A 24,100-nucleotide genomic window follows, 5' to 3' on the forward strand; every position below is an offset into this window, starting at 1 on the left:
TCTTAAAGGAAGAAAAGAGAAGGCGTGAAGGGTATGCTCACTATGGTGTGTCTTTCTTTGGAAGTGGTTGAACTTCATGTTGGTAATTCGCATCATCTGAGAATTCAACGCCATCATGAATTTCAAGTCTTTTGGAAGGTCTTGAAATTCTTGAAGTTCTTGAGGTGAATGGAGATAATGTTTCTATAGCCTCACGAATTGGATGAGGGTGTTCTTGGTGAAATAATTTCATTTCTTCGTCAACTTCGTCGATGATATCCGTTTCATCTTCCTCTTGTGGAATCAACAAATTGAGAATGACACCAACAAACCCAGTAACAGCGAATCCAGTTTCCATAACAAGAATAATGGCATTAAAGAATCCTTGTAGAGCGTGGTTATCACCAGAATAGGTGAAGACGTAATCAAACCAAGTTGGAACCAAGGTCGAACCCAAACCAAACATGATTGAGGCTGTCAATACAAAACGGTCTCTTCTAGTAAATGGTGTAGTGGATATAATCTTTAAACCCGACACGGTAACTGAGGTGAAAAGAAAGGTTGTCATACCTCCCAAAACTGGGCTTGGAATTGAAACCAAAGCTGCAGCAAATTTTGAAAAGATACCCATGATTATAATATAGAAGCAACACCAATAACCAACGGTTCTTGAACTACATTTGGTAATGGCAATAACACCATTATTTTGGGCAAACGTTGACATTGGAGGTAAGGTGAATAGACCTGCCAAGATACCATTTAGACCATCTGCCAAGACACCACCTTGAATTCTTGAATCATAGACCAAGCCTTCGATTTCTAATCTTGAAACATCGGAGGTTGCAGTTATATCACCAATAGCCTCCATCATCAAGACTATATAGCACGCCAAGAAGGGTAAAACCATTGGACCATAAACGGACAATTTGAATGTATGGACCCAGACAAAGGTGACTGCAGGAGCAATATCGATATTTTCATGGGTGAAGTAGCCACAAGCTGCTGCAACTATACAACCAACCAACAATCCTACAATGACAGCACAAGATTTCATGATTGGAGAGCCCCATTTCTCAGAGATGATGATGACCACATACACCAAGAATCCCAAACCAACAAATTGGGCCGATCCCCAAGGTAAACCTTTTGCACAGGTGCTACCGATACAGCCGGACCCTCCTGCGAGGTCTTCGAATCCCGTTTCCACCAAGGAGATACCAATTAGTAAAACAACAGGACCAGTGACTAGTGGGGGGAAAATCTTCTGTAAGGCCTTTGCAGGTATAAAGGAGCATGCTATTTCCAACAATCCGCACACACAGGATGTACCAATAACGGCACCATATCCGTCTGGACATGGTAACTTGGTTCCGTCTGAAGAAATGGGACAAAAGCCAGTTTTGTACATCATGGGGAAGCCTTTAGAGACAATCGATATTGTAGCAAAGGAGACACCCACCACTGAGAGTAGGCCCGTACCAATATAATAGGGTGTGCGATAGATGTGGAACCTAGTGATTTGGATGGTTGACAAGATTCCCGAAGTGATTAACGATGCCGAGACTAGGTATTGTGTCTGTAATTGGGATAAATTTGCAAAGGAGGAGATAAGAATTGCCGGTGTTGTCAAACCAGCCAACATTGACAATGCGTGTTGTAGACCCAACAATAGTCCCAAAAGAATCGGAATGTCGTCATTAATTCCAAAGAAAGGTTGTGTTTTCTTTTGGGTCAAGAAGGGCAACGTTGGAGTGAACAAATAAGCGTAATCGTAATCACCAAAGATGCCTTCCTTGGTGGTGCATTTTTTAAAGAGTTTAAGGGCGTGTTCTTTAGGGTTGAAGGAGAACGTTGACTCATCTTGAATTTCTGCAGAGAGGTTCCCGTCGATTGACTGTGTATCTGTTGTCACTGAGGCATTTTTCTCTGCCTTTGTGAAGAGGTTCATTGTGTAAAGTTATTGAGGAGTTATCCGATACTATAGGGCGGGAAGACAAACAACAGGGAAACGAGGCAACAGGGGGGGGATACTAGGAGATCTGGGTGACACCTCTAGCAATTGAAGAAACGATATTGCCGGAGGACAAAGAAACAGTCTATAGTAGCAGTCAAAACATTGCCAAATAGCAGATGTATCGAGATGGTGATTGTCCTGACATTTATATAATAGCATGGCCATTTCCTTTTTTTATTCTCTATTGTATGGGGAAGCTTATCGGTGCAGGCGGTGAAATATTTCAGATATCGAAATCTTGTGGGCACATTGTAGCGAAAAGGGCAAATGCGAGACCCCCCCCCCCCCCAAGTGGTTATCGCTGCATGCAATAGTCCCCAGATGGGGGGGATCCTATAGCCACCAATGACAGTAGTTGTGCTTTGCAATGTAACGTTCTGGGACACAATGCAGCAACAGATAGTGCCCCCCCCTCCAAGTACGGATCAATGTTATTTGCTTGCGATAGACAGAAAGTAGAAGAAAGGTGCTTATCAGTGTCGGTCAAATCCGAATCTCTCTTTAGAGAAATATACCACACGCTAAAAGTAGATGGAGAAAATGAGCGCTACAGGGGGGAAGTTGGGGGGAAGTTGGGGGGGACGGTGCAGAGTGTCGAGAGAGACACAATTGTGTTTATCGGGGGGCGTATTTTACGAGGGTGCTTTGCCGAGGAAGGGAGAGAATCTTAAGAAATGGGAGATTGCCATCCAATGGTGTTGTAGTAGACTATTGCACATACACAGAGAGATGTAAGTATGTACACATACATAAACGTATGTGTATGTGTATGTGTATGTATGTGTATGTGTATGTGTATGTGTATGTGTGTGTATGTGTATGTGTGTGTATGGTTATGTTTATATTGGTATACACAAGCGTTGCAAGAGGGAGCAAAAGGGCACCGTGGGGCCCTGCTGTGCGGCGCAGAAACGCCTCGTTTGGGACGAGCCGCACGCGTTCCCAATGGGGAATAAAACTATAATCTAACACTAGAATGTTATAGCATAGTATTAGAGCAGAATATAGTATTATACCAAAGAGCTACCATGGTGTTATAATGTGGTAAATTTCCATACAGTGTTGTACATTATAATAGCAGTCTTGGTATTAGTTTAATATTAGTATAGTATTGGTTTAATATTAGTTTAATATTGGTTTAATATTGGTTTAATATTGGTTTAATATTAGTACTAGGATTATGCTATTAGATCGCTATAGTGTTAAGTTATTATAATATGGTATAGTATTCTATCGTCTGGTGTAGCATAGTATGGCCGTGCAGTGCAGTATGGTGGTGCACGATATGGTGCGCAAGCTCAACTAGATGCTCAATTAGATGCTCTGTTGTGTATGTTCCTCCATCTGACGCTGCAGTGCATCTCCCCCTTCCATACGACACCTCTCACTGTGGCCCGTGTCCTTAAAAGAACCACCGTCACACATGGAGAAAATCGGCAGCCACGAGCAACTCCAACGCCATCTCCGTGGGGACAGCAAACTCAGGCACATCCACACTGTCGGCCCACTTGCGGTTGTAGTAGAGGTACTCCACTACCTTCTCCAGCACAGTGCCGTCAATGTCGTGCAGCTTGATGGTGTTGGTCTGGCCCTCCTCAAACGTATCAGAGAGCATGTTCTGTAGTGTCCCGCTGACACTCGCCACATCCTTGGACACAACAAACGTGTGTCCATCGTTGGATACTAATCTCACATATGCTGGACCTGTATCATAGTCCTCGTTGTCCATGCTTCACTTCTCTTATAATGTAGTGTCACCTTGGCGTTATACCCCCGTCATTCCACTCTAAAGTACGGGGAAGAGCCAACCAGCAAATACATATGACAGAAACTGGCGAGAGGAACACTAGTAGCCAAGGTGCACCTTAACGCACTTTCCAATTTTTCATCTCAAAGTTGCACGTTCCTCAGTCACTTCTCTACACCGACAGACTAAAACTTTAAGTGACACAAAGGGTTGCCTTGCATGCATTACCATTCCAAGGCCACTCTCTCCATTCACCACTACCCAGCCGTGTGGCATCTCGTCTCCTCTTTGTCGCATATATGTCTCTACACCCATCCCTGAGTTGGGAGTTGATTGACACCGTCTTTTATCGTTCAAGGCCTTGCTATGAGTCCCTCAACTGGCCCTTTGACAATTTCAATTTGAAAGATTATATGGTATCCATAGGCCCATTTGCCTCAATCTATGCGCTATACCCAAAATCGGCAGTCGTCAATCTCCAATTGACGGACGTCAATGATTGCATAACGGTTTTAAATGGTTCCGGTATGGAGATTTTCCGTATTAATTGGAACTTCACATTGAATCAAATAGTTAAGGTGGGTTTTACCAGAGACTCCAAACTTATAATGGTGCTCAAAACCGGCATTTGTAGGCTATACTACAACTATCAGGGCGATTTCAACGAATACGATCTAAAATTGGGTACCATCAAAGATGCTAGATTTTCTCTAAATGGAGACTTTGCTGTTCAAACTCATTCAAACAAATTTGCATATATTCCAAATATTCAGGATCCATCACCCGTCATCTTTCAGCAGTTAGAAACCGAAGATGTGGAACCCTACCATATAACCACTTGGACGTTCACCGCCTCCAAAGGCCCCTCAGAAACGGCAGCAACCCATGGAGAGTTTCAAGATTCAGTCAGGTTCTTCATCTTCACAACCACCGGCATCTCAATACTAACCTCCACATCGACTGAACCTATATTGCTGAACCATGCGTTTTTACAGTCTGTACACCTGGTCTCAATCTCGCCGAACCAGAACTTTACTGCACTTTATGCTGCAAACAGCATTTACATTCTAGATGGTGAATTCAACGATTTGTTAATACAGCATGAAAATGTATCCAATGTATCGGATCTTCGATGGTGTTCTAATGATGTTGTCGTCTATACATGTAACAATAGCCTGAATGTTCTTGGTCCAACATTAGAAACACTCAAGTTCTATACTTCAGGTACTCCTTATTTGCATGCCGAAATCGATGGTTTGTATTATTTGACTAATGACGGATTGAATTTTTTCTCTAGGGTCCCAAACATAACGGAAGAGACTTTTAAAATTGGATCTTCGTCTCCTTCTTCAGTGCTACTTGATTCTATTGAATACCTTGATAGGCGTTCTCCAAAGGCCAACGATTTACTCGAAGTTATCATGGATGATTTGGTTTTAGCAGTTGATGGCTGTATACGTGCAGCAAGCGAGGAGTTTGATGTCTACTGGCAGAAAAACCTTCTACGTGCGGCTGCTTTCGGTAAAGTCAATTTGGATTTGTATGATTCCACTGAATTTGTTCAAACCTGTAATTACTTGAGAATATTGAATATAATCAGAGCCCCTGATAAAGGCATATTTATGACTTATAATCAATTGCAAGAATTCGGTATCGAAAAATTGATTGATGTCTTATTATTACGTCAACTACACTATTTATGTCTGAAGATCTGCGATTTCCTGGATTTACCAAATTTCAAAATCATGACCGATTGGGCATCCTGTAAATTGAAATACTCAACAAACAGTTCAGATCATGAATTGCTTTCCCTTATAGTGACGAAATTGGAAAAAGAAAAGATAGACTGGACAAGTTTATCTTATGTTGCTCATAATGAAGGTAGAACCACATTAGCTAAAAATTTCTTAACTTATGAACCTTCAACCTCGAAAAAAGTCCGCTTTTTATTGGATGTTGGAGATGGCAATTATGATGAGCTAGAATACGCCTTGACTATATCGGATGAAGATTCCGATGCTGATTCAATACTGCTAATACTGCTCCAATTACATGGAACATTGACAAATGTTGAATTTTTCAAAATCATAAATGATAAACCTTCGGCCATAGGAGTACTGAAAAGCTACTTCTATCAATTTGACGATACAATGCTAGAAAATTTTATGTTTCAAGACGATGATATAATTGGACAGATCCTTCTAGAGAATAACATGGCTAAGAAAACCGTTTTAATGAATAGATCCAAATATACCCAATTCCTACAGTCACCCACCAATAATTTCAATAAGGTAGAACAAGTGCAACTTGATCTGAGGAATACCTTTGCTAATATAGTTGCAGGAGAACCTATCATTAAAACCCTAGAGAAGATAATAGTTGTTGACTTAAAGAAAGCCCAAAACGTGGCTAGCAAACTGAATGTCACGTCAAGACAATTTGCCATGTGTGTTTTACAGACTCTTGCGCCAATAGCCGCAAAACATCCCGAGCTCTATGACTTTGCTAATTCAAAACATGGCAAAGTCCTCAAGTTTGAAACATACTTCCGGGAGCTGCTCAAAAGGGGAGAGAAAAGACAGGCCGGTTTGTATTTGAAATCATGCAAGGATATGGCGTCTAGAGAGAAAATAAAGGCATATGTACAATGCGGAATGTGGAAAGAAGCTGTCCAAGAAGCTGCGTACAGGAAAGATACGGATATTCTAACACAAATGAGAGATTCGAGAACTGGTTGGGAATCTAAACTTGCATCTGAAGAGTTACAAAGACTGGCCTAATATACATCATCCTCATCTTCCCCATCGGTGTATTCAAACCCATGAGTGTATGACTCCACAAGATTTTCCAAGTCGTTCTTCAGTTCCTCTCTCACGTCTGATCGACAATATTTTGAGACAAAATCGTGCATAGTTTTAAAATCTCCCCTCAATGAACTAGTTACCCCTAGTGAGCACGCAGGTATATCGGCATTTTGGAAAAATGATGGCATCGAGTCGGTATATTTGATATCATGCCTTGATTTATAGGTCTGTAAGTACAAACGTGGAGTGCTCTTTGCAACTAAAGCATCAAAATCCTCAAAACCTTTAATATCCTCGATACAAGATTGAGATGTTACCACACTTTTGGCAAATGTGTATGCGTCCTCATCTGGCTTATTTGTAAACAATCCACCACCCAAATGTAGCACTTCATCATTCCATAACGTTCGAACATCATTGATAAACTTTTGTTGTCCTCCATCAGTAAGCTTGTATAACACTTCACCTATATCTACATCTTTAATGTTGTTGAAAAAGTCAAAAGGAATAGATAAAACAGAAGTTTTCGCCCAAGGGTTTACTATTGGTAAAGTACTTGGAAAATCCAAATTTAAAGAGGCTATACCACCAACGTCCAAGTTCCCCAAGTCCGTGAGCTTTTGAATTCTATCCAGCTTTCCAGTTATAGTCATTTCTCTCACGTATTTATAATCCCTTTGTAGTGACCACAGCATCACTTTGGAACCTTTGCCCCCGAGTTGATCATCGATTAAATGCTTTAAAGATTCAAAGCATACACCAGACCAGGCTGAATCTAATTCAACAACCGCATTTACTGCATTCACATTATTTGACTCTTCAAACATCTTTCTGACTTGATCATCAATTGAATCGTGGAACGCTTCAATGTCCTGAAACGTATCCACACCCAGCTGGTGACCATCAAACTTTTGACTGTGAGTATTTTTGTCGACCCCCTTACTGGTCTCCGGATCATAGACATAAGATGGATGCTTAATCACACACGTGGGTTTATAGGTGACCTTAGCAAAATCGCTCCAAAACTGCGTACGTTCGTTGTCTAATCCAACAGTTGGTTTCCCCTTATTCAGGTTATTCTGATAATGATTAAGGTCTAACGTGGGAGTTGTTTGGATAGTCTGAACGTCTTTCATATCAATCGAATTCATCGGATTCTCTTGAAAATATATAAATGGATCTAACGCACCTGTTCCATTCGAATAGTCGAATAGAATAGACCTAGGATAGAGGTTGGATATGAATTTTGATCCCTTAGTGGCTTTAGGTAGAATATGTGCTAAATTTGTTATACTATCAGGGTTTTCATGAAACCTATCATCCTGCAAATTGTTGAAATGTGTGACCAGCTGATTTGCAATTTGAGAGTAAGATAAAGTTATTGTCTCCTTCATCATTATCTCTCCGTTTCAGTGATGGATTGGCCTATCTAATTTCCAACTAGATTTTGGACTTTGCCGGATTGGGAAACTCCTCTTCACATTATTTCATGGCGTATTTCAGCTGAGGATATTTCAAAATGAAAAATTTCAGGCTGTGCAGATAATTTCACTTTTTTTTTTCTACTCAGCTAAGAAATTGGACTCTCCTTCCTAAAATTTTTCTTAATACAAAATATTCTTTAGTAACAAACTTTAGGCAATATATAGCCTGCTCCCTGGGTGAACTGCACTACTTCATTGATAAAAGTTGACTGTATATATTACACAGTATGGGCAATTCTCTAGAAGAACGTCTACAGGAGCATTCTAATGCCTTTGATGGATTATTATCTCTCATTCCAGCCAAATATTACTACGATGAAGAAACGTCTAACCAATGGCAGCAGAAGCGGAAATCGAAGGAGGAACGTCAAGAAAATAAGAGACAGAAGTTAAATCCAGAGAATAACAAAAACGTCACTGCTAAGGACGTATTAACAGAGGCCGAAAAAACTGCCAAACCTGTTGTTTTACCCGGCGAAAAATTCAAAAAGCATCAAGAGATGATGAAACGGCAAAAAGAAGTACATGAAGCTGACAGTGGCGATGATGTAGTAGCGCCCGGTAGTGAAGAGCTAGAAAATAGTAGTGACGAAGAGGAAAATGCTGATAAGGGAGACGGTGATGAAGCTATCATTCAAGATTCTGTAACAATTGTCTTTGATGATAATGGAGAAGAATCTGTGAATGGAGAGTTCAAAAAGGCACAAATCCAAGAAAAACAGAAGAAGCAAAAGGGAAAACCCGAGCTAAGTCAAGAAGAAAGAGAAGCGAGAGAGAGGAAACATAAGGAACTAAAGGCTAAACTTCAGGCAAAAATTCAAAGCATGAGAGAAAAGAGAAAAGCGCCTGGTACTAAAGTTGCAGGTGCTGCCACCTCAAGACAGCAGATTTTGGAAGAGAGACGCAGAAAGGCAGAGTTGAAGAAAGATTTGAAAAAGAAGGGAATTGAGGAAGATGATGATGAAAGCAGTAGTGATGATGATGATGAAGAGGAGGAGGAAAGCGATGCTAACCAGGAAAAACCGGGATCAAATGTTATGTTTGGAAATATTGAATTTATGGACGGTGAAAGAGTGTCGAGTGATTTGACCTCTACAAGAAAAATTGGTAAAAAGAAAGGGCCAGCTAATAAGGATATTAAAGGGCATCTGAAGATTCTTGAAAGAGAAAAGGAAAAGGTCAAAGATATGGATGCAGATGCCAGAAAGAAATTGGAAGATAAGCAAAAGTGGCAAAAGGCTCTAGCAAGTGTGCAGGGTGTTAAAGTTAAAGATGATGAGAGACTATTGAAGAAAGCATTGAAGAGAAAAGAAGCCGTCAAGAGAAAGAGTGAACGTGAATGGAAAGATCGTATACAAATTGTTGCAGATGAAAAGAAAATGAAAGCTGACAGAAGAGAAGAAAACTTGCGTATTAGAAAGGAGAACAGGGGCAAAGATCGTAAGCATCAAGTCAAGCAATTACCTAGTTATAAACGTAACCGTGGATCCAAAAAGCTTGCTGGCAGCGGTGCTAAACGTGCTGGATTTGAGGGAGGTATCCGTAGTAAGGGCAAAGGAAGTACAGGCGGTAAAAGTCCGGGTAAAGGCAGAGGTGGCAAAAAATAGTACGGTATGGTGTAATATAAACAATATAATACTTGTAAAGAGTGCATTAACTGTGTTGTATATTTAGTAATAATCAGCATCAAAGGTAAACACCGATTTTTATAAAAAGGGGGCGCAATTCGTGAAAATGATGACAATTTTCCATAAACTTCTCTGTTTTTGTCCCCTTTTCGTTCCATTGGCAAAATACCCAGTTTATTTCTTTTATTATCCAGAGGGCTTTTGTTACCGAACTAGACACCATCGAACGCTTACTATGTGGTATGTATTCTTACAGTGCTACAATATATGTATGATGAACCAGGCATGATTGGTTTTTTTGCCCCGAAAAGCCTAATAATGTCTTTTAATCAACTATTTTGAACGAGAGGGATATTATGCTTACGTTGAACTACAAGAGGGGGTGCTAATGGGCAATTGTGATTCGTGTTTGATGAAAATATACAGTTCTCATAATTTTATCCATGAGATGGATAGATACAAACAAGTTTACTAACATGAATAATGCAAATCAAATGTTTCTATTTTTATGTTATTACAGTGGTATATTTGGTTACGCTAATTATAATATTGCTCGCACTAGGGGGCATATCATCAACAATTTAGTTGATGGTTTAACCAAATTAGAATACAGGGGTTATGATTCCGCAGGTATTGGAATTGATGGTGAAAACGACTGGACTGAGGATTCACCAATTAGAGAAATCCAATTATTCAAGCAAGTTGGTAAGGTTTCAAACTTAAAGGAAGAAATTGATTCCCATCATCCAGATGTGTCTGAAGTTTTCTACAATCATGTTGGTATTGCTCATACTAGATGGGCCACTCATGGTGGTGTCACTCAAAACAATTGCCACCCCCATTCTTCTGACAAATTAACACAATTTGCTGTAGTTCACAATGGTATCATTACAAATTATAGAGAGTTGAAGCAATTCTTGAAAAATGAAGGTGAGACTTTCTCCACTGATACTGATACTGAAATCATTGCCAAGCTCTTCAAATACTATTATGATAAGGACCCAGAACTTGAATTCTATCAGTTATGTAAGGAGGTTCTCTATCAATTGCAGGGTTCTTATGGTTTAATGGTAAAATCTGTTCATTATCCAAATGAGATCATTGCAACTAGAAAAGGTTCTCCGCTCTTAATCGGTGTCAAGACTGAACAGAAATTAAAGGTTGACTTTGTTGATGTTGAATTCATCAATGACCCAACTGATGAGCAATCAGAAGGTACTACTTTGTTACCAAATAAATCCAGATATGGATCCTCCTTAAGAAAGTCTGAATCGAGAGCCATTTTGCCGGATCATAATATGCCAATTGAATTCTTTGTTTCGTCGGACGCTTCTTCGGTTATCGAGCATACAAAGAAGGTCTTATTTTTGGAAGATGATGATATTGCACACATCAACAATGGTGAATTACATATCCATAGAGCTAGACAAAGTGAAGGTATGTCAACTACTAGACCAGTTCACACCTTAGAAATGCAATTGGCAGAAATTATGAGAGGAGGGTATGATCACTTCATGTTAAAGGAAATTAGTGAACAACCAGATTCGACCTTCAACACTATGAGAGGTAGACTTGACTTCAAAAACAAAAACATAATCTTGGGTGGTATCAAACCTTATTTGTCTTCTATTAGAAGATCTAGAAGATTCCAGATGATTGCATGTGGTACATCCTATCATTCGTGTTTGGCTGTCAGGGCATTATTTGAAGAACTTATTGGTGTTCCAGTATCTGTTGATCTAGCGTCCGATTTCTTGGATCGTCAACCACCAGTTTTCAGAGATGATACATGTATATTTGTTTCACAATCAGGTGAAACAGCTGACAGTATGCAAGTTTTGAAATACTGTAGAGCAGCTGGTTGCTTAACTGTCGGAGTTGTCAATTCTGTTGGTTCGAGTATCTCACGTGAAACTGATTGCGGTGTTCACATTAATGCAGGTCCCGAGATTTCAGTTGCATCAACTAAGGCATATTCTTCTCAATTCATTGCACTAGTGATGATTGCCTTACAAATATCAAACAACGTCATCGACAACAAGGAAAGACATGTAGAAATCATCAATGGATTGGAAGAGATTCCAAGGCTTATTGCGAAGGTTCTAGATAAGAAGGACGAAATCAAGGAAATATCTTTAAAGCATCTCCATGGAAAAGATTCGATGCTTGTATGTGGTAGAGGCTACCAGTATGCTTCCGCCTTGGAAGGTGCATTAAAGATCAAGGAGATTTCGTACATTCATGCAGAAGGGATTCAGGCAGGCGAGTTGAAACATGGTACTTTAGCTTTAATAGATGAAAATATGCCTGTGGTTGCATTTGCAACGCAAGACTCATTTTCTCCAAAGGTTAATTCTGCTGTTCAACAAATAACAGCTAGAAATGGCAGACCAATTATTGTTATGACCGAAGGCGATAAAATGATTGATAGATCAAAGACAGCAGCATGTATTGAGGTTCCAAAGACAGTAGACTGCTTGCAAGGCTTGGTGAATATCATTCCGTTACAATTGATGAGTTATTACCTATCTATTGCTGCTGGTCACAATCCAGACCGTCCAAGAAACTTGGCAAAGTCTGTCACCGTTGAATAATTAAACTTTTTCTAATGGTGTTTGTTCCCTTTTCTGTTTTATGCAATAGCTTTAATTTGCAATATTTTAATTTCCGATTATTGGGTATATGTATCAATATAGAACTACCAGACCTTCTACCTATTCTATACCTTATATGTGTATATTATATATATATATATATATATATATATATATATTCAGTCATACTCGGTTTCTAGGACTTAAGCACAAGCTATGCGCCTCATTACCGAACGGCGCGCCATTACTTTGTGAGGCAATGTCACATACCAAAGGGATTGTCAATTGTGTGTTCAAGCAAAACAGAGGTACAAATTTTCTTGTCTTGCATGTCGTTAGCATCTTCCATGCATCTGTTTCTTTTTCCTTAAAGTTTCTATTTAGGATTTAGCTGGGAAGGTTTTTTGTTTTATGTTTCCATTCCTTTACAAGTCATTTTCTTCTGGATTGAGAAACAGAATAAACCTAAGAGCCATGTGTAATACCGTAACCAAGAGAGGTTTCCCTGATACTTCATTGCATGAGCAACTTCCTAGGAATGTCTTGCCTACAAATTACGATGTGAAGTGCTATAACATTGACCAAGTAAAAAACGTCTTCAAGGGCAGAGCAATCATTGATTTGGATGTCTTGGAGAAAACAAAATCAATTACCTTAAACCAAAAGTTTCTAAACTTTGACAAAGTTGTGGTTAAAGGCAGAGATGCATCACAAGAAGTCTCTGAAATCACCAAGAATGATGAAAAGGAAACAGTTGAGTTTAAACTCAAGAATGAAATTGAGCCCTCTGAAAAGTGTATCCAATTAGTCATTGACTTCAATGGTTTGATTCGTACTGATATGGCGGGATTTTACACTTCCAACTACAAGAATGACAAGGGTGAAACCAAATATATTTTAACCACTCAGTTTGAATCTACCGATGCACGATCAGCTTTCCCTTGTTATGACGAACCTAATTGTAAGGCGACATTTAGAATTTCAATTGAAGTTTCTAAAGAACTGACTGTTCTATCAAATATGCCACTTGAAAAGGAAACCGAAACCGATTCCGAGAAAAAATTGTGTATTTTTGCAAAAACGCCAAAGATGTCAACATATTTAGTTGCTTGGGCAATAGGGCAATTCGAGTATGTTGAAAGCTCAACGGCTCGTGAGTACAACGGCGCAAGATTACCTATTAGAGTTTACACAATTCCTGGACAATCTGAAAACGGCAGGTATGCTTTGGAAACGGCACAAAACGCAGTTGATTATCTCTCGACCGTCTTTGACATTGATTATCCGTTGCCAAAGCTAGATCTACTTGCAGTTCCACAATTTGGTGCCAATGCCATGGAAAACTGGGGGTTGGTCACATTCCGTGCTACTGCCTTATTGTTCGATCCAGTTAAATCAAGTATTGAGTATAAGGTCAAGGTTTCTTATGTTGTTTCACATGAGGTTGCACATTCCTGGTTCGGTAACTACTGTACCATGAACTGGTGGTCTGACTTATGGTTAAACGAGTCGTTTGCAACTTATATAGCTTGGTTATGTGTCGACCATAAACATCCTGAGTGGGAAGTTTTCAATTCTTTTGTTTCTTCATCCATGCAATCTGCTTTAGATTTGGATTCTTTGAAGAATTCACATCCAGTTGAAGTCCAAGTCTATCATGCAAACGAAATTGATGAGATTTTTGATGCTATCTCTTATTTGAAAGGTGGATCAGTCATTAGAATGGTTGCCGAATCTATTGGTATTGAATTGTTTTTAAAGGGTGTGTCCAATTATTTGAAGAAATATCCCTTTGGTAATGCAAAATCAGACGATTTATGGGATGCCATTAGTGAAGTCTCCAATCAGAATATTACTGAGCTAGTTGAACCATGGATTAGAGCAATTGGGTTCCCATCATTGCATGTTTCTAAGGAGGGAGACAAGATTAAGATTGAGCAAAAGAGATTCTTAACTGAAGGTATAACAGAGGAAGATGATCAAATTACATGGTGGATCCCTAATGTCGAAGGCATGAATACCAAAGAGGTCAAAATTGATGATGATGATTTCTTAAAACTAAACAAGAACACAACCGGGTTTTATAGGGTCTTTTACAGTGAAGAACTATTTGATAACATTGTGAAGAACTTGGATAAACTTACAGCGAAGGATAAAATTGGTTTGGTTGCAGACACTGGTGCTGGTGCCAGAGCAGGACTGGTTGCAACATCTCAGTTTTTGGAACTGATTAGTCAATTAAAGAATGAAAATGACGTTGCAGTTTGGTCTCAAATCATCGATAGATTGGGTGCACTAAGGAACTCCTTCTTCTCTGATGAAGAGATTTCTTCCAAGCTATTGAACTTTTCAAAAGATTTATACAAGTCGAAGTTTGAAGAGCTAATAAATACCAAAAATCTTGACTTCAACCAGCAAAGATTAGCATCTTTAATCTTTGAACAAGCGGGTATTTGTGGTCTTGATTCGGCCGTCCAGAAGGCGTCACAATTATTCAAGGCCAACGATATCAAGCCGCATTTCAAGCAGGCCATTTACAGAACACTATTAGCAAACGAGTCTACAGCCACTGAGGAGGTGTTCAATACAATCATAAAGGATGTTAAGGAACCAAACACCATTGATTCACGTGAGGTCGCATTGAGGGCTTTAGGTTCGATCAAGAATTCAAAATCATTCCTATCTAACATTTTGGAGCTGTTCTTCGATGGAACCGTTCCTGAAATGGATTATCAGTTTTTAGCCACCCCATTAGCAGCGAATTTCTCAACAAAGGTTGAGTTTTGGAGCTATTTCAAAATGAACTACCCAAAGTTCAGAGGAGATGTCTCCATGTGGACGTTGGACCGTGTTATTAAGAACTTTCTACCAAAGCTTGTATCTGATGAGCTTGCTACTGATATTGAAAAGTTTTTCTCTGATAAAGATAACGCTGGTTACGAGAAGGGTCTAAAGCAAAGTCTCGATTCCATCCATAATGACTGTGCCTGGAGTAGAAGAGCAACGGAAGATGTTTCTCGGTGGTTTATCAAGCACGGCTACTGATTGTATGAAGCGTGTCGGTTCTTTCTGTAGTATTTTTTTTATAGACGTCTTAAAACTCACCATAAAAAACGAAATTGACCTTGATTGTCTATTATTCTTGCTATTTCTACAAGTAACGCGGAGTTAATTGTGTCAGCATCGAAGGAAAAAGTTCCTTCAGACAAATCAAGAGAAGAAAGTTCGGAGTTAAAGAGACGCTGCTAATCCGAACAGCCATTTCCCCCTTCCCCCTTCTCAAGTGAGGCATTTTACGCTTTCGGAATACTAACCGTTTGAGGACAGTTTGTGTCAACTTTGATTGGACCAGTAAATGCAACCCCCATTAACAGAGTATCGGCTCTTTGTCATCATAACAGGGGGGCAATCCACTACTAAAAAAGCAGTCTCTGCACAAGTACATTTGCTATAGTATATGTCTGTGTCTTGGATCTCACCTAACTTGGCTGTGTAGAGGAAGGTGACAATGCATTAGGAAACCATCGTACAGATCCCATGTCTTGCCCAGGGCGGGTATCCGGTGACCAAATAGGAAATAAAAGTGGGTGAATATGAAAGAGGCGAAAAAAAAAAAAAAAATGGAAAAATTTCGAGACATGACGGCGGCTTAGCCGATTTAGAAGGCTTAGCTTCCGATTTTCGTTGCGAGGAGATTTTTTTTTTTTATTTTCTGATATATAAGGGGTCTGCCCAGTTAAACCAGTATGGTGCCACAATGGCTGTCTCTGAGGAGAGCATTACAGAGGCAACGATGTTACTTGTTATACAGTTGATTACCTCTTTGTTGACGTTGGCCACTGCGTCTCCTATATACAGGAGAGAAACACATTCGGCGAAAGTGGAGAAACCTGGTTTACTTCAACAGGAACTAGTGTATGGCCCAGATTTTATTGCTGTGGATGTCGGCATTGGTTCTAACAACCAATCGCTTTTACTAAAGTTGGATTTCAATACGGCAGACATTTGGGTCAATTCTGACCTGAACGACTTTTGTTTGGCCTACTATTCAATACCCAATTTTGTCAATGGCACTGAAAATGCAGCTATGTGGAATTCTTTTAATGAGAATCTGAGAGGCAACTTCACTAATCAGATCAATGAATTCCATAACGAAAAGATCAATGCTTTGGAAACTATTGCACCAACGGCTACCTCGAAATTGAGCAGCCAGCTCAATAAAATCCAAACTGAATTTCAGTCTCTGCTTTCTGAACAACATGTCTCCGTGACCAAAGAGATTTCTAACTTCTTGGGTACCGCTTCTCTTCCAACAGATTCTGTCATTGAAACGTTCCTCTCGGGAGTTCATTCTGCTGCAGAAAACCTTGGTAAAGAGATTACGTCCAATGCATACAACTTTGAAAGAGAAGCCACCTCAATGGGTGAGTTGCTTGGAGTGAAAGTCACTACTGTCAGCGACCATGTTTTGACGTTGGTCACTGGTCCTGCACAGGACTTTGCTTCTGAAGTTACCAGTAAAGGTGGCGAGTTTGCAACTAAAGTCACCAGTGAAGGCGGCGAGTTTGCAACTAAAGTCACCAGTGAAGGTGGCGAGTTTGCAACTAAAGTCACCAGTGAAGGCGGCGAGTTTGCAACTAAAGTCACCAGTGAAGGTGGCGAGTTTGCAACTAAAGTCACCAGTGAAGGTGGCGAGTTTGCAACTAAAGTCACCAGTGAAGGCGGCGAGTTTGCAACTAAAGTCACCAGTGAAGGTGGCGAGTTTGCAACTAAAGTCACCAGTGAAGGTGGCGAGTTTGCAACCAAAGTCACCAGTGAATTCGGTGATGTCACTTCTGATGTCGTTAGCGGATGGAACAAGTTCACCACTGACATCACTAGTAAAGGCGGCGAATTTGCAACTAAAGTCACTTCAGGGTACGGTGATGTTACATCCAATGTCGTTAGTGGATGGGATAAATTTACCTCTAACTTTGTTGGGATTTTCAAAAAAGCTTCCCCAACGACAAGATCTTCTGTTGCTCACACCTCCACTTATAACTTCATTCCACAAGAAACTCAAATTTCAAATGGTAGCGTTATATTTGATAACAGCACTATTGGAATCGATGACTTTTTGTACCAGGTATCACATGACTGCTCCTTATTTGGTGTCTTCAATGATTCGTCCTCTAACTCATTCCAATCGAGTTCGGAGATCTTCTTTTCTAATGACAGTTACGGTGCTTTCGGGCACTTGGGCAATGATACTATTCACATGGGTGGTGTGTCTGTCGACAATGTAACTTTTGGAGTTGCAGACTCGTCTCTTTCGAACATTGGTATCGTTGGTGTCGGTAAGTCAAACAGAAATTCCTCTTTCAAGTCCTTCCCTGAGATTCTTGTTGACAGAGGTATTATAAACAAGGCGTTATACTCTATCGATTTCAATTACCATGCGCCCTCCATATTATTTGGAGCCATCGATTACGCTAAATTTGGTGGAAATATTACGCTGCTTCCTCTACTTAACGAAACAGAGGGTGCAATCGCTGTCACATTGTCAGGACTCGGTATTACATCATTTGACAATGAGACTGCTGAGTTTGTACAGGGTAAAGCACCAGCGATTCTTGATCCAACTTCTAACTCGGTGCTTTTCCCTAGGGAGGTTTTGAGTTCATTTGTGTCTTCTCTAAACAAAACCTTTGATGTTAGCTATAACTCTAGCTTCGGTAGATATGTTTTGCACCGTGATGATGACGTCTATATTGACGACTACGCTCTCAACTTCGATTTCCAAGGATATAACTTCAGTGTTGATTTAGACAACTTTGTCATTCCAGTCTTGGAAGACGAGACTATCTTTATCAATGGTTCGACTCTTTCAAATGGAGCTAGTGCCAACTCTTCCTTTTATTTTTCCAAGTTTGATGAACCATATCCTGTTGATGACATTCCTGTTCATGTAAATAATGCCTCCTTCATTGACGAGAAAACTTTCATTTTGAACATTATAGAATCGGATGATGGCTCTGTAGTGTTAGGCTTAGACTTATTAGATTCTACAGTTCTTGTTATTGATTTGGAGTCATTGCAAGTTGGTTTCACCAGAAGTCACTCCTCAGATTCCCAGATTGTTGTCATTGAAAATAAAATTCCTTTTTCAAGCAAAGCTCCGAAATATTCTGACTATTATGGATCAAACAACGTCACCTCTTTAACAGCTGTTCATGTTTAATGGGATTTTATTTTGGACTCAGTTTTACACGTTATTTTTTGAAACTCTTATACGTTGATTTTGAACGTATATCAGTTCACTTACTCTAAGATTTCTCCCGTTTCAATTTAGTGCTATGTATTTAATTTTATATTTATAAAAAAAATCACATAGTAGATGGTTTTCCTAATTAAACAAACTACTATTCGATATAGACCATTTTTATTGTAAACTATAGCTCAAACTAATGAAGAGTTAATTGTCAGGATTGTGTTGTGTATCACTGTGAAAGCTTTGGTGTGTTCCCCCCCCCCCATTCTATATGGAGAAAATGTATTATAGGTCTGCTATCAAATAATGTAATAATGAGTACACAACATGTAAGGAAAAGTCACTGTGGAATCTATCCGCATCCTTCTACAATATGAGGTTTGTTAGCCAGAAAATTTTGAGCTTAAAATTGTAAGTATAAAACTGTAAACCTGGCAGAGACACAGTAGTCCAAAATATGGTTTGACAAATTAATCTGCCAGATGTCTTTTTTTAAGAGGAACTCTTGTGGATCCAAAGCATCTTCTGGGGGGAACTAAACAAATATCATTTCACCTCGTTGTACTGGTTGGCTTTTCTATGAAGAGATTGTGGTAACTTATCATGGTGATCACAACTGATTCTGAGTATTCATTCTCCATAGCCAAGATTGATCTGACTGATTTATGTCAAAGCTAGAGCCGTAGATGTGTATGTTGGAATTGAATCGTACATAGCCCAGTTTTAAATGCTAAATAGCCACGTTATTTAGTTGAAGACTACATTGTATATATAATCTTTGGCAGGCTAGTCGGTCACAAGTGAAGCTTCCCACTACTCAAAAGAGAATAGCCACCTCCAACCTATTGGGGTTATGTGAAATATTTTCACTGCCTACCCGACCATTTTTGAAACTGTTTGGTTACTTAATTCAACTACTATATCATTCTCATAGAAATATATTCCCAGTAGAGTGAATCGCAAACCTAGTAACACCAATAGTTATTTTTGAAAATTTCCGCTGTTCTTGAGTTGTCGACTTGGAACGTTCTGATCTTTATATCAATGTTATCGATTATAGTTGTGATAAAAACTTCAGTGGTAAATGCAAAATCAACCAAGAGGTCACATGCATGCTTCGTATTGACTACAGACATAACCAGTTCTGGTGCTTTATTTTCGTAAACACCAGAGGCTAAGTGTAGAATAAAACCAGCTCATTCGATTGTTTCAATCATACCCACCACAAAAGCTTCGCTTTCGTAGTTCACAGGAGTAACTTGCCTTTGAACATCGTTTTTATATTCAATATGATTATGCTAAAATTAAGTGGGGAGTTTAAAGTTATTTACGTTACACCAGTTTGAAGATGGATTACCCGAATCAAAAGAGTTGTTACTCTTTTCCTAGTTGAATTTCTGAGTAACAAATTTCTTACATCCTTTTGAAACCATATGTTTACCATTCCTGTAGTTCTTTTTCAACGTAGGTCGATGAGAGACATAATTCAAGTTACTTATACAGTCATCCGTATAATCCCTCTTGTGCAAATGTCTTTTATAGACATCCTGCGAAATCGTAAAAACAGAAGCTAAACTTTTTGGCTTGGCTGCAATAATTTCTTCCCTCATTGTCTGCTCAATGCCACTAAGGTATCGAGCAATAGTAACTATCTCTACAGAATCAGGAAGAGTGAAAAACAGAAAAGCACTAAATTCCCTCTGATAACTTTTCATTGTTTGACCTGGCTTCAAGTGACACAAGAATTTGTCAACTTCAAATCCAAGGTATGGGTGACCTTTAGGAACAAAATCATCTTTGAATCAAGCTTCAAAGACCGACCAACTTAACTTCAGAAAATCTTCGTTCATTTTCATTTGCACCAGCAGCCATTCACAAGCCGCTTTTTTCAAACAACTGGCAGCCAATATAACCTTCTTATCCTCCGGCACTTCATAAACATCAAAGTATAATTTGATTTCCGCCAACCATTGGACTGCTTCAAATGCTCTTTCCATAAAGGACAAATCATAACCGTCCTCATCGATGAAGGAATTATGAAATTCGGGTAGTAGTCGACAATTTTCATCTGGATCAACCATAGTTAGATTTTGTTCCATTTTTGGTGATTTGAGTTTGACAAAATTGAATTGCGTATTCTTATTCTGCTGCTACCGTATAAAATACCAAGATTAAGATGACCTGATAGGAGCTCAAATTAGAATACTTGATGGTTTACTTTTTTGGATATAATCTATGGCTTAATCAATAATTACAGTAGTATCTATAGCAACGAAAAGTAAAGTATGCTAGCGGATGTAATATATTGGCAAGTACTCGATAACTGTATAAGCGCACACGTAGATAACCGGCGTGGGTGAAGTTAATAGTAGTGGTGGTAGTGGTGGTCGTAGTGGTCGTGATACTGGAGGTGGGGATACTGTTGGTGTTTACACTAGTAGTAGTGATAGATTTCTCTGTCTCTCTTTAACTTTCAATTATTAGTTATATAAATTGCAGCTTTTCCAAGTAACATGATGTTGTCTGTCTTTTATACATCACGGCCGCAAAGTGGAACCACGCTCAATTGCTATTCTTCAAAAAAAACCTCCTGTTTTCACTATCTCACTGTGGACCCTCATTTTTACTTCGCCAATCGTTGTCACAACCTATTGATAAGCAATAGGTAATTTATGCCAAGCGCAGTGTACTCTGGTAAGATGGTTGATTAGAACATTAACCGAATAAACTACTAACATCCTCATTAATTACAAATATGCTGAACAAACGTAAATGGGTGAACAATAAGGTCTATGACGTTATTTTTTTCCAATTCATATAGTCATGTTCAAATTTGTTGTTCTTCAAAAGTGAGTTCCAACATGTGTAGCCTATTGAGTACAGAGCTGACACTCCTTTGATTATAAGGTCATCTCTCTTTTCATGGTCTACTTTTATACAATATTCTATCTAAGCTCATTCAGTAAGAGTTCAATCTGTAGCTTTAATATGAATCTCCAGCGTTTAATTGATACTTATAATAAATGTTGGCATGCTAGTCTACTTATCTAACTCTTTGTCCACTTATTTAGTCAGGTTTACTCTTTTTGAGTAATTTTGTAAATGTTTGATTAGTTTTAAAAAAAACTATCAAAAAATAAGCCGCAGCTTTACAACGTCGTCATATACTCAAAGGCCCCCTTTTATCAATGACACATTTAAAAAACCGCTCTTTTGAAATATTAGGAAACCGAATAAGAGACTACTCCTTCAATTCCTGAGTTAGTAATCAGAGAGAAGTTTTTAGAAAATTCAAAAGCCCGCAAATCGCTAATTTTGTACTAATATTATTATTGGCCGAAATAGATTCTTCTTCCCAGGTATTCCTACATAATGAGTGTTCAAAAAATCTGTAGATGTAAAAGTTGAACCAGAAAGCTCTAAAGTACGCTACACCCTCAACACCAAGAATTATGTAAATTCCCTGTTAGCTCAGTCGGTAGAGCGTTCGGCTTTTAAGAATTCTTTAAGAAGTCGACCGAAATGTCCAGGGTTCGAGCCCCTGATAGGGAGTATAACTTTACTTTTTTTTAATTTTTTGGCACCTTAATGAAACACAAGGCTGCTGGGAAGATAGAATAATACTTAAAAGACAAGCTATAGAGGCGTATGTAAATAAAGATCCCAGCTACTCAATTTCGACGTCAGTTTCATCATGATCACAACCGCCTCTTGATAACTTGTCGTGAACAATTTTGAAAGTTCTAATTTTTCTAGAAACAGGTATCTCTTTCTCTCCTTCCAATTTGGATTCAAGAAGATGTGAGGTGTTGGTTATATAGTGCAGTTTTTGGTTCAACGAATTCATTGCAGATTGATTCAGTGTCCCCAAAGCGTTTGTGTTTCTAGGGGTTGAAAAAGTACCAGTTGGTGGGGGTGAAACCTGTTGATTGTATATTTTGAAAGGGTTTATTGGAGTTAATGGCTTGGTTTTGATATTTTTTGTGATATTGAACGTTGTATTATCGTTGAAGAATTGGGTATCTATATTTACCTCGTTACTTTTATCACCAATATTAAAGTACTTAGGAGGCGTTACATGGGTGTTTATTGGGTATTTCACCTTAGTTGATGAATCTGGGATAAACGGAGAGGCAAGACCGGCACTCGATTGTAAATCTATATTTTTTATATCATCGTGCCTTGATGTAATCATGTATTCTGTTAAATCATGGTAACCAAACTCGTTGTCCGTGTTGTTCAGGGGATGTGGATACGGTGCCAGTTTAGTCTGTGGGTCTACCGCCATAGATAAGGGCGTTTCGCAATTGTTGGAGGATTTTGAACCATATTTTCTTTTTGGTGTTTCATTATGTGTCCTTGAATAGTCAGAAGATGTTCCTAGGCTTTTCATATTGTTCTTTTTGTAGAAAACACTTGAATATTTCTTACCAGGTTTGATAACTCGCAAGCTTTTGATATTACTATCATTTTCAGCATTGGCCAGTTGGAACATGTCATTTAATAAGCTCATTTTCCTTTCACCAAAATGATTCCCTATATCGGTGGTTATGTTGCCTTGCCTAAGGCCTGGTATCAAAGATGCAGCATATATTAGTTCAGATTTTTTATGTTTGAAAATCCTTAAGATGTTTATTAACAGGTTGATCCTTTCATCTTTTTTTAAATGATCTGGTTCTCTGTGGATACAATCTTCAGGCCACCAGTAAGGTTTTGAGGAGTCTCCACTCTTATAGGGGTATTTTGCTTGTTTCTTTGGCTCAACTATCTTAATCCATGCCTTGGATAATAATTTACACGGAATTTGCTGGAACTCTTCAAGGCAGGTATAGAGGTAATTCTTAACATCCAATCTATGGTGTGGGTTTATATTAACCATTTTATAGATATCCTTTGGGAATGGATCTTCAGACCTGGATATCCATGAATTACTAGCATTCGAACAAAATTGCTTTGGCGACGACGTTTTACTTGATGGGTTGATTAAAAAAGAAAATAGATCTTGAAAATCTGAACTATTTGTGATATTGTTAAGGGCGAAGCTTTCAAAGGAACCATTGGGAGTTATGGTCGTCTCTATACCAGCACTAATCATTCTTTCAAATGTGCGATTAGCATTTTGAAAGAAACCAATAAAGGAGACATTGTACTTGTCACTGAGTTGCCTGGCTAAGTTTTTAACGTTTTCTATGTCGTGGTCTATTTCAGAAGTCATAGTTGGATAATGATAAAAAAGAGGTGTCTTTGAGGCATACCATCATACTCTCTATCATAAAAAGACGTGTAAGTTAGATTATAGAAGTAGTAGAGAAAATAGATATTTAAGTAGGGCTTCAATGTAGTGGACATATGTCTTACTTGAGATGATATATTACGAGATATAATGATCTAAAAGCCTTTTGCAACAACTTGATTCAATGTTTACCACAAGTTTGTGACTGATATGTTTGATTCTCCCATGCATGCATTAGGTATGTTTCATAATAGTTTCCACCAATTTGTCAAAATACTCTGTGGCAACTTGACAGCTCTTTCTTATGTAGCAGTCACCATAAGTACTATTCACTCGTCTGTTAATGACTACAGAAATAATATTACAT

At 38.9% G+C, this 24,100-nt stretch overlaps 9 protein-coding genes and 1 non-coding gene across 10 annotated transcripts; 6 read left to right on the forward strand and 4 right to left on the reverse strand.

The window, feature by feature from the left end:
* Positions 1 to 40: 40 nt before the first annotated feature.
* Positions 41 to 1,927, reverse strand: C5L36_0E02340 (uncharacterized protein; the record flags this gene model as incomplete). Its single annotated transcript, XM_029467786.1, has 1 exon — positions 41 to 1,927. The coding sequence occupies one exon, from the start codon at positions 1,925 to 1,927 to the stop codon at positions 41 to 43; it is 1,887 nt and encodes a 628-aa protein (XP_029323646.1).
* A 1,483-nt stretch (positions 1,928 to 3,410) lies between these two features.
* On the reverse strand, positions 3,411 to 3,722 carry C5L36_0E02350 (uncharacterized protein; the record flags this gene model as incomplete). The annotated part of the gene is made up of 1 exon (XM_029467787.1): positions 3,411 to 3,722. One exon carries the CDS (start codon positions 3,720 to 3,722, stop codon positions 3,411 to 3,413), a length of 312 nt encoding a protein of 103 aa, XP_029323647.1.
* Positions 3,723 to 4,039: 317 nt separating this feature from the next.
* C5L36_0E02360 (uncharacterized protein) lies at positions 4,040 to 6,520 on the forward strand (the record flags this gene model as incomplete). Its single annotated transcript, XM_029467788.1, has 1 exon — positions 4,040 to 6,520. The coding sequence occupies one exon, from the start codon at positions 4,040 to 4,042 to the stop codon at positions 6,518 to 6,520; it is 2,481 nt and encodes an 826-aa protein (XP_029323648.1).
* C5L36_0E02370 (uncharacterized protein) lies at positions 6,517 to 7,941 on the reverse strand (the record flags this gene model as incomplete). Its single annotated transcript, XM_029467789.1, has 1 exon — positions 6,517 to 7,941. One exon carries the CDS (start codon positions 7,939 to 7,941, stop codon positions 6,517 to 6,519), a length of 1,425 nt encoding a protein of 474 aa, XP_029323649.1.
* Positions 7,942 to 8,255: 314 nt separating this feature from the next.
* On the forward strand, positions 8,256 to 9,635 carry C5L36_0E02380 (uncharacterized protein; the record flags this gene model as incomplete). The annotated part of the gene is made up of 1 exon (XM_029467790.1): positions 8,256 to 9,635. One exon carries the CDS (start codon positions 8,256 to 8,258, stop codon positions 9,633 to 9,635), a length of 1,380 nt encoding a protein of 459 aa, XP_029323650.1.
* A 464-nt stretch (positions 9,636 to 10,099) lies between these two features.
* Positions 10,100 to 12,250, forward strand: C5L36_0E02390 (uncharacterized protein; the record flags this gene model as incomplete). The annotated part of the gene is made up of 1 exon (XM_029467791.1): positions 10,100 to 12,250. One exon carries the CDS (start codon positions 10,100 to 10,102, stop codon positions 12,248 to 12,250), a length of 2,151 nt encoding a protein of 716 aa, XP_029323651.1.
* Positions 12,251 to 12,661: 411 nt separating this feature from the next.
* On the forward strand, positions 12,662 to 15,295 carry C5L36_0E02400 (uncharacterized protein; the record flags this gene model as incomplete). The annotated part of the gene is made up of 1 exon (XM_029467792.1): positions 12,662 to 15,295. The coding sequence occupies one exon, from the start codon at positions 12,662 to 12,664 to the stop codon at positions 15,293 to 15,295; it is 2,634 nt and encodes an 877-aa protein (XP_029323652.1).
* Positions 15,296 to 16,007: 712 nt separating this feature from the next.
* On the forward strand, positions 16,008 to 18,470 carry C5L36_0E02410 (uncharacterized protein; the record flags this gene model as incomplete). The annotated part of the gene is made up of 1 exon (XM_029467793.1): positions 16,008 to 18,470. One exon carries the CDS (start codon positions 16,008 to 16,010, stop codon positions 18,468 to 18,470), a length of 2,463 nt encoding a protein of 820 aa, XP_029323653.1.
* A 3,490-nt stretch (positions 18,471 to 21,960) lies between these two features.
* Positions 21,961 to 22,052, forward strand: C5L36_0Etrna10K. The gene is given in 2 exon segments: positions 21,961 to 21,998; positions 22,016 to 22,052. It is a non-coding gene; the product is annotated as a tRNA-Lys (tRNA).
* Positions 22,053 to 22,167: 115 nt separating this feature from the next.
* C5L36_0E02420 (uncharacterized protein) lies at positions 22,168 to 23,715 on the reverse strand (the record flags this gene model as incomplete). The annotated part of the gene is made up of 1 exon (XM_029467794.1): positions 22,168 to 23,715. One exon carries the CDS (start codon positions 23,713 to 23,715, stop codon positions 22,168 to 22,170), a length of 1,548 nt encoding a protein of 515 aa, XP_029323654.1.
* Between the last annotated feature and the right edge of the window lie 385 nt (positions 23,716 to 24,100).

Source organism: Pichia kudriavzevii, chromosome 5 (assembly GCF_003054445.1).
Source record: "Pichia kudriavzevii chromosome 5, complete sequence".
Lineage (NCBI taxonomy): Eukaryota > Fungi > Ascomycota > Pichiomycetes > Pichiales > Pichiaceae > Pichia > Pichia kudriavzevii.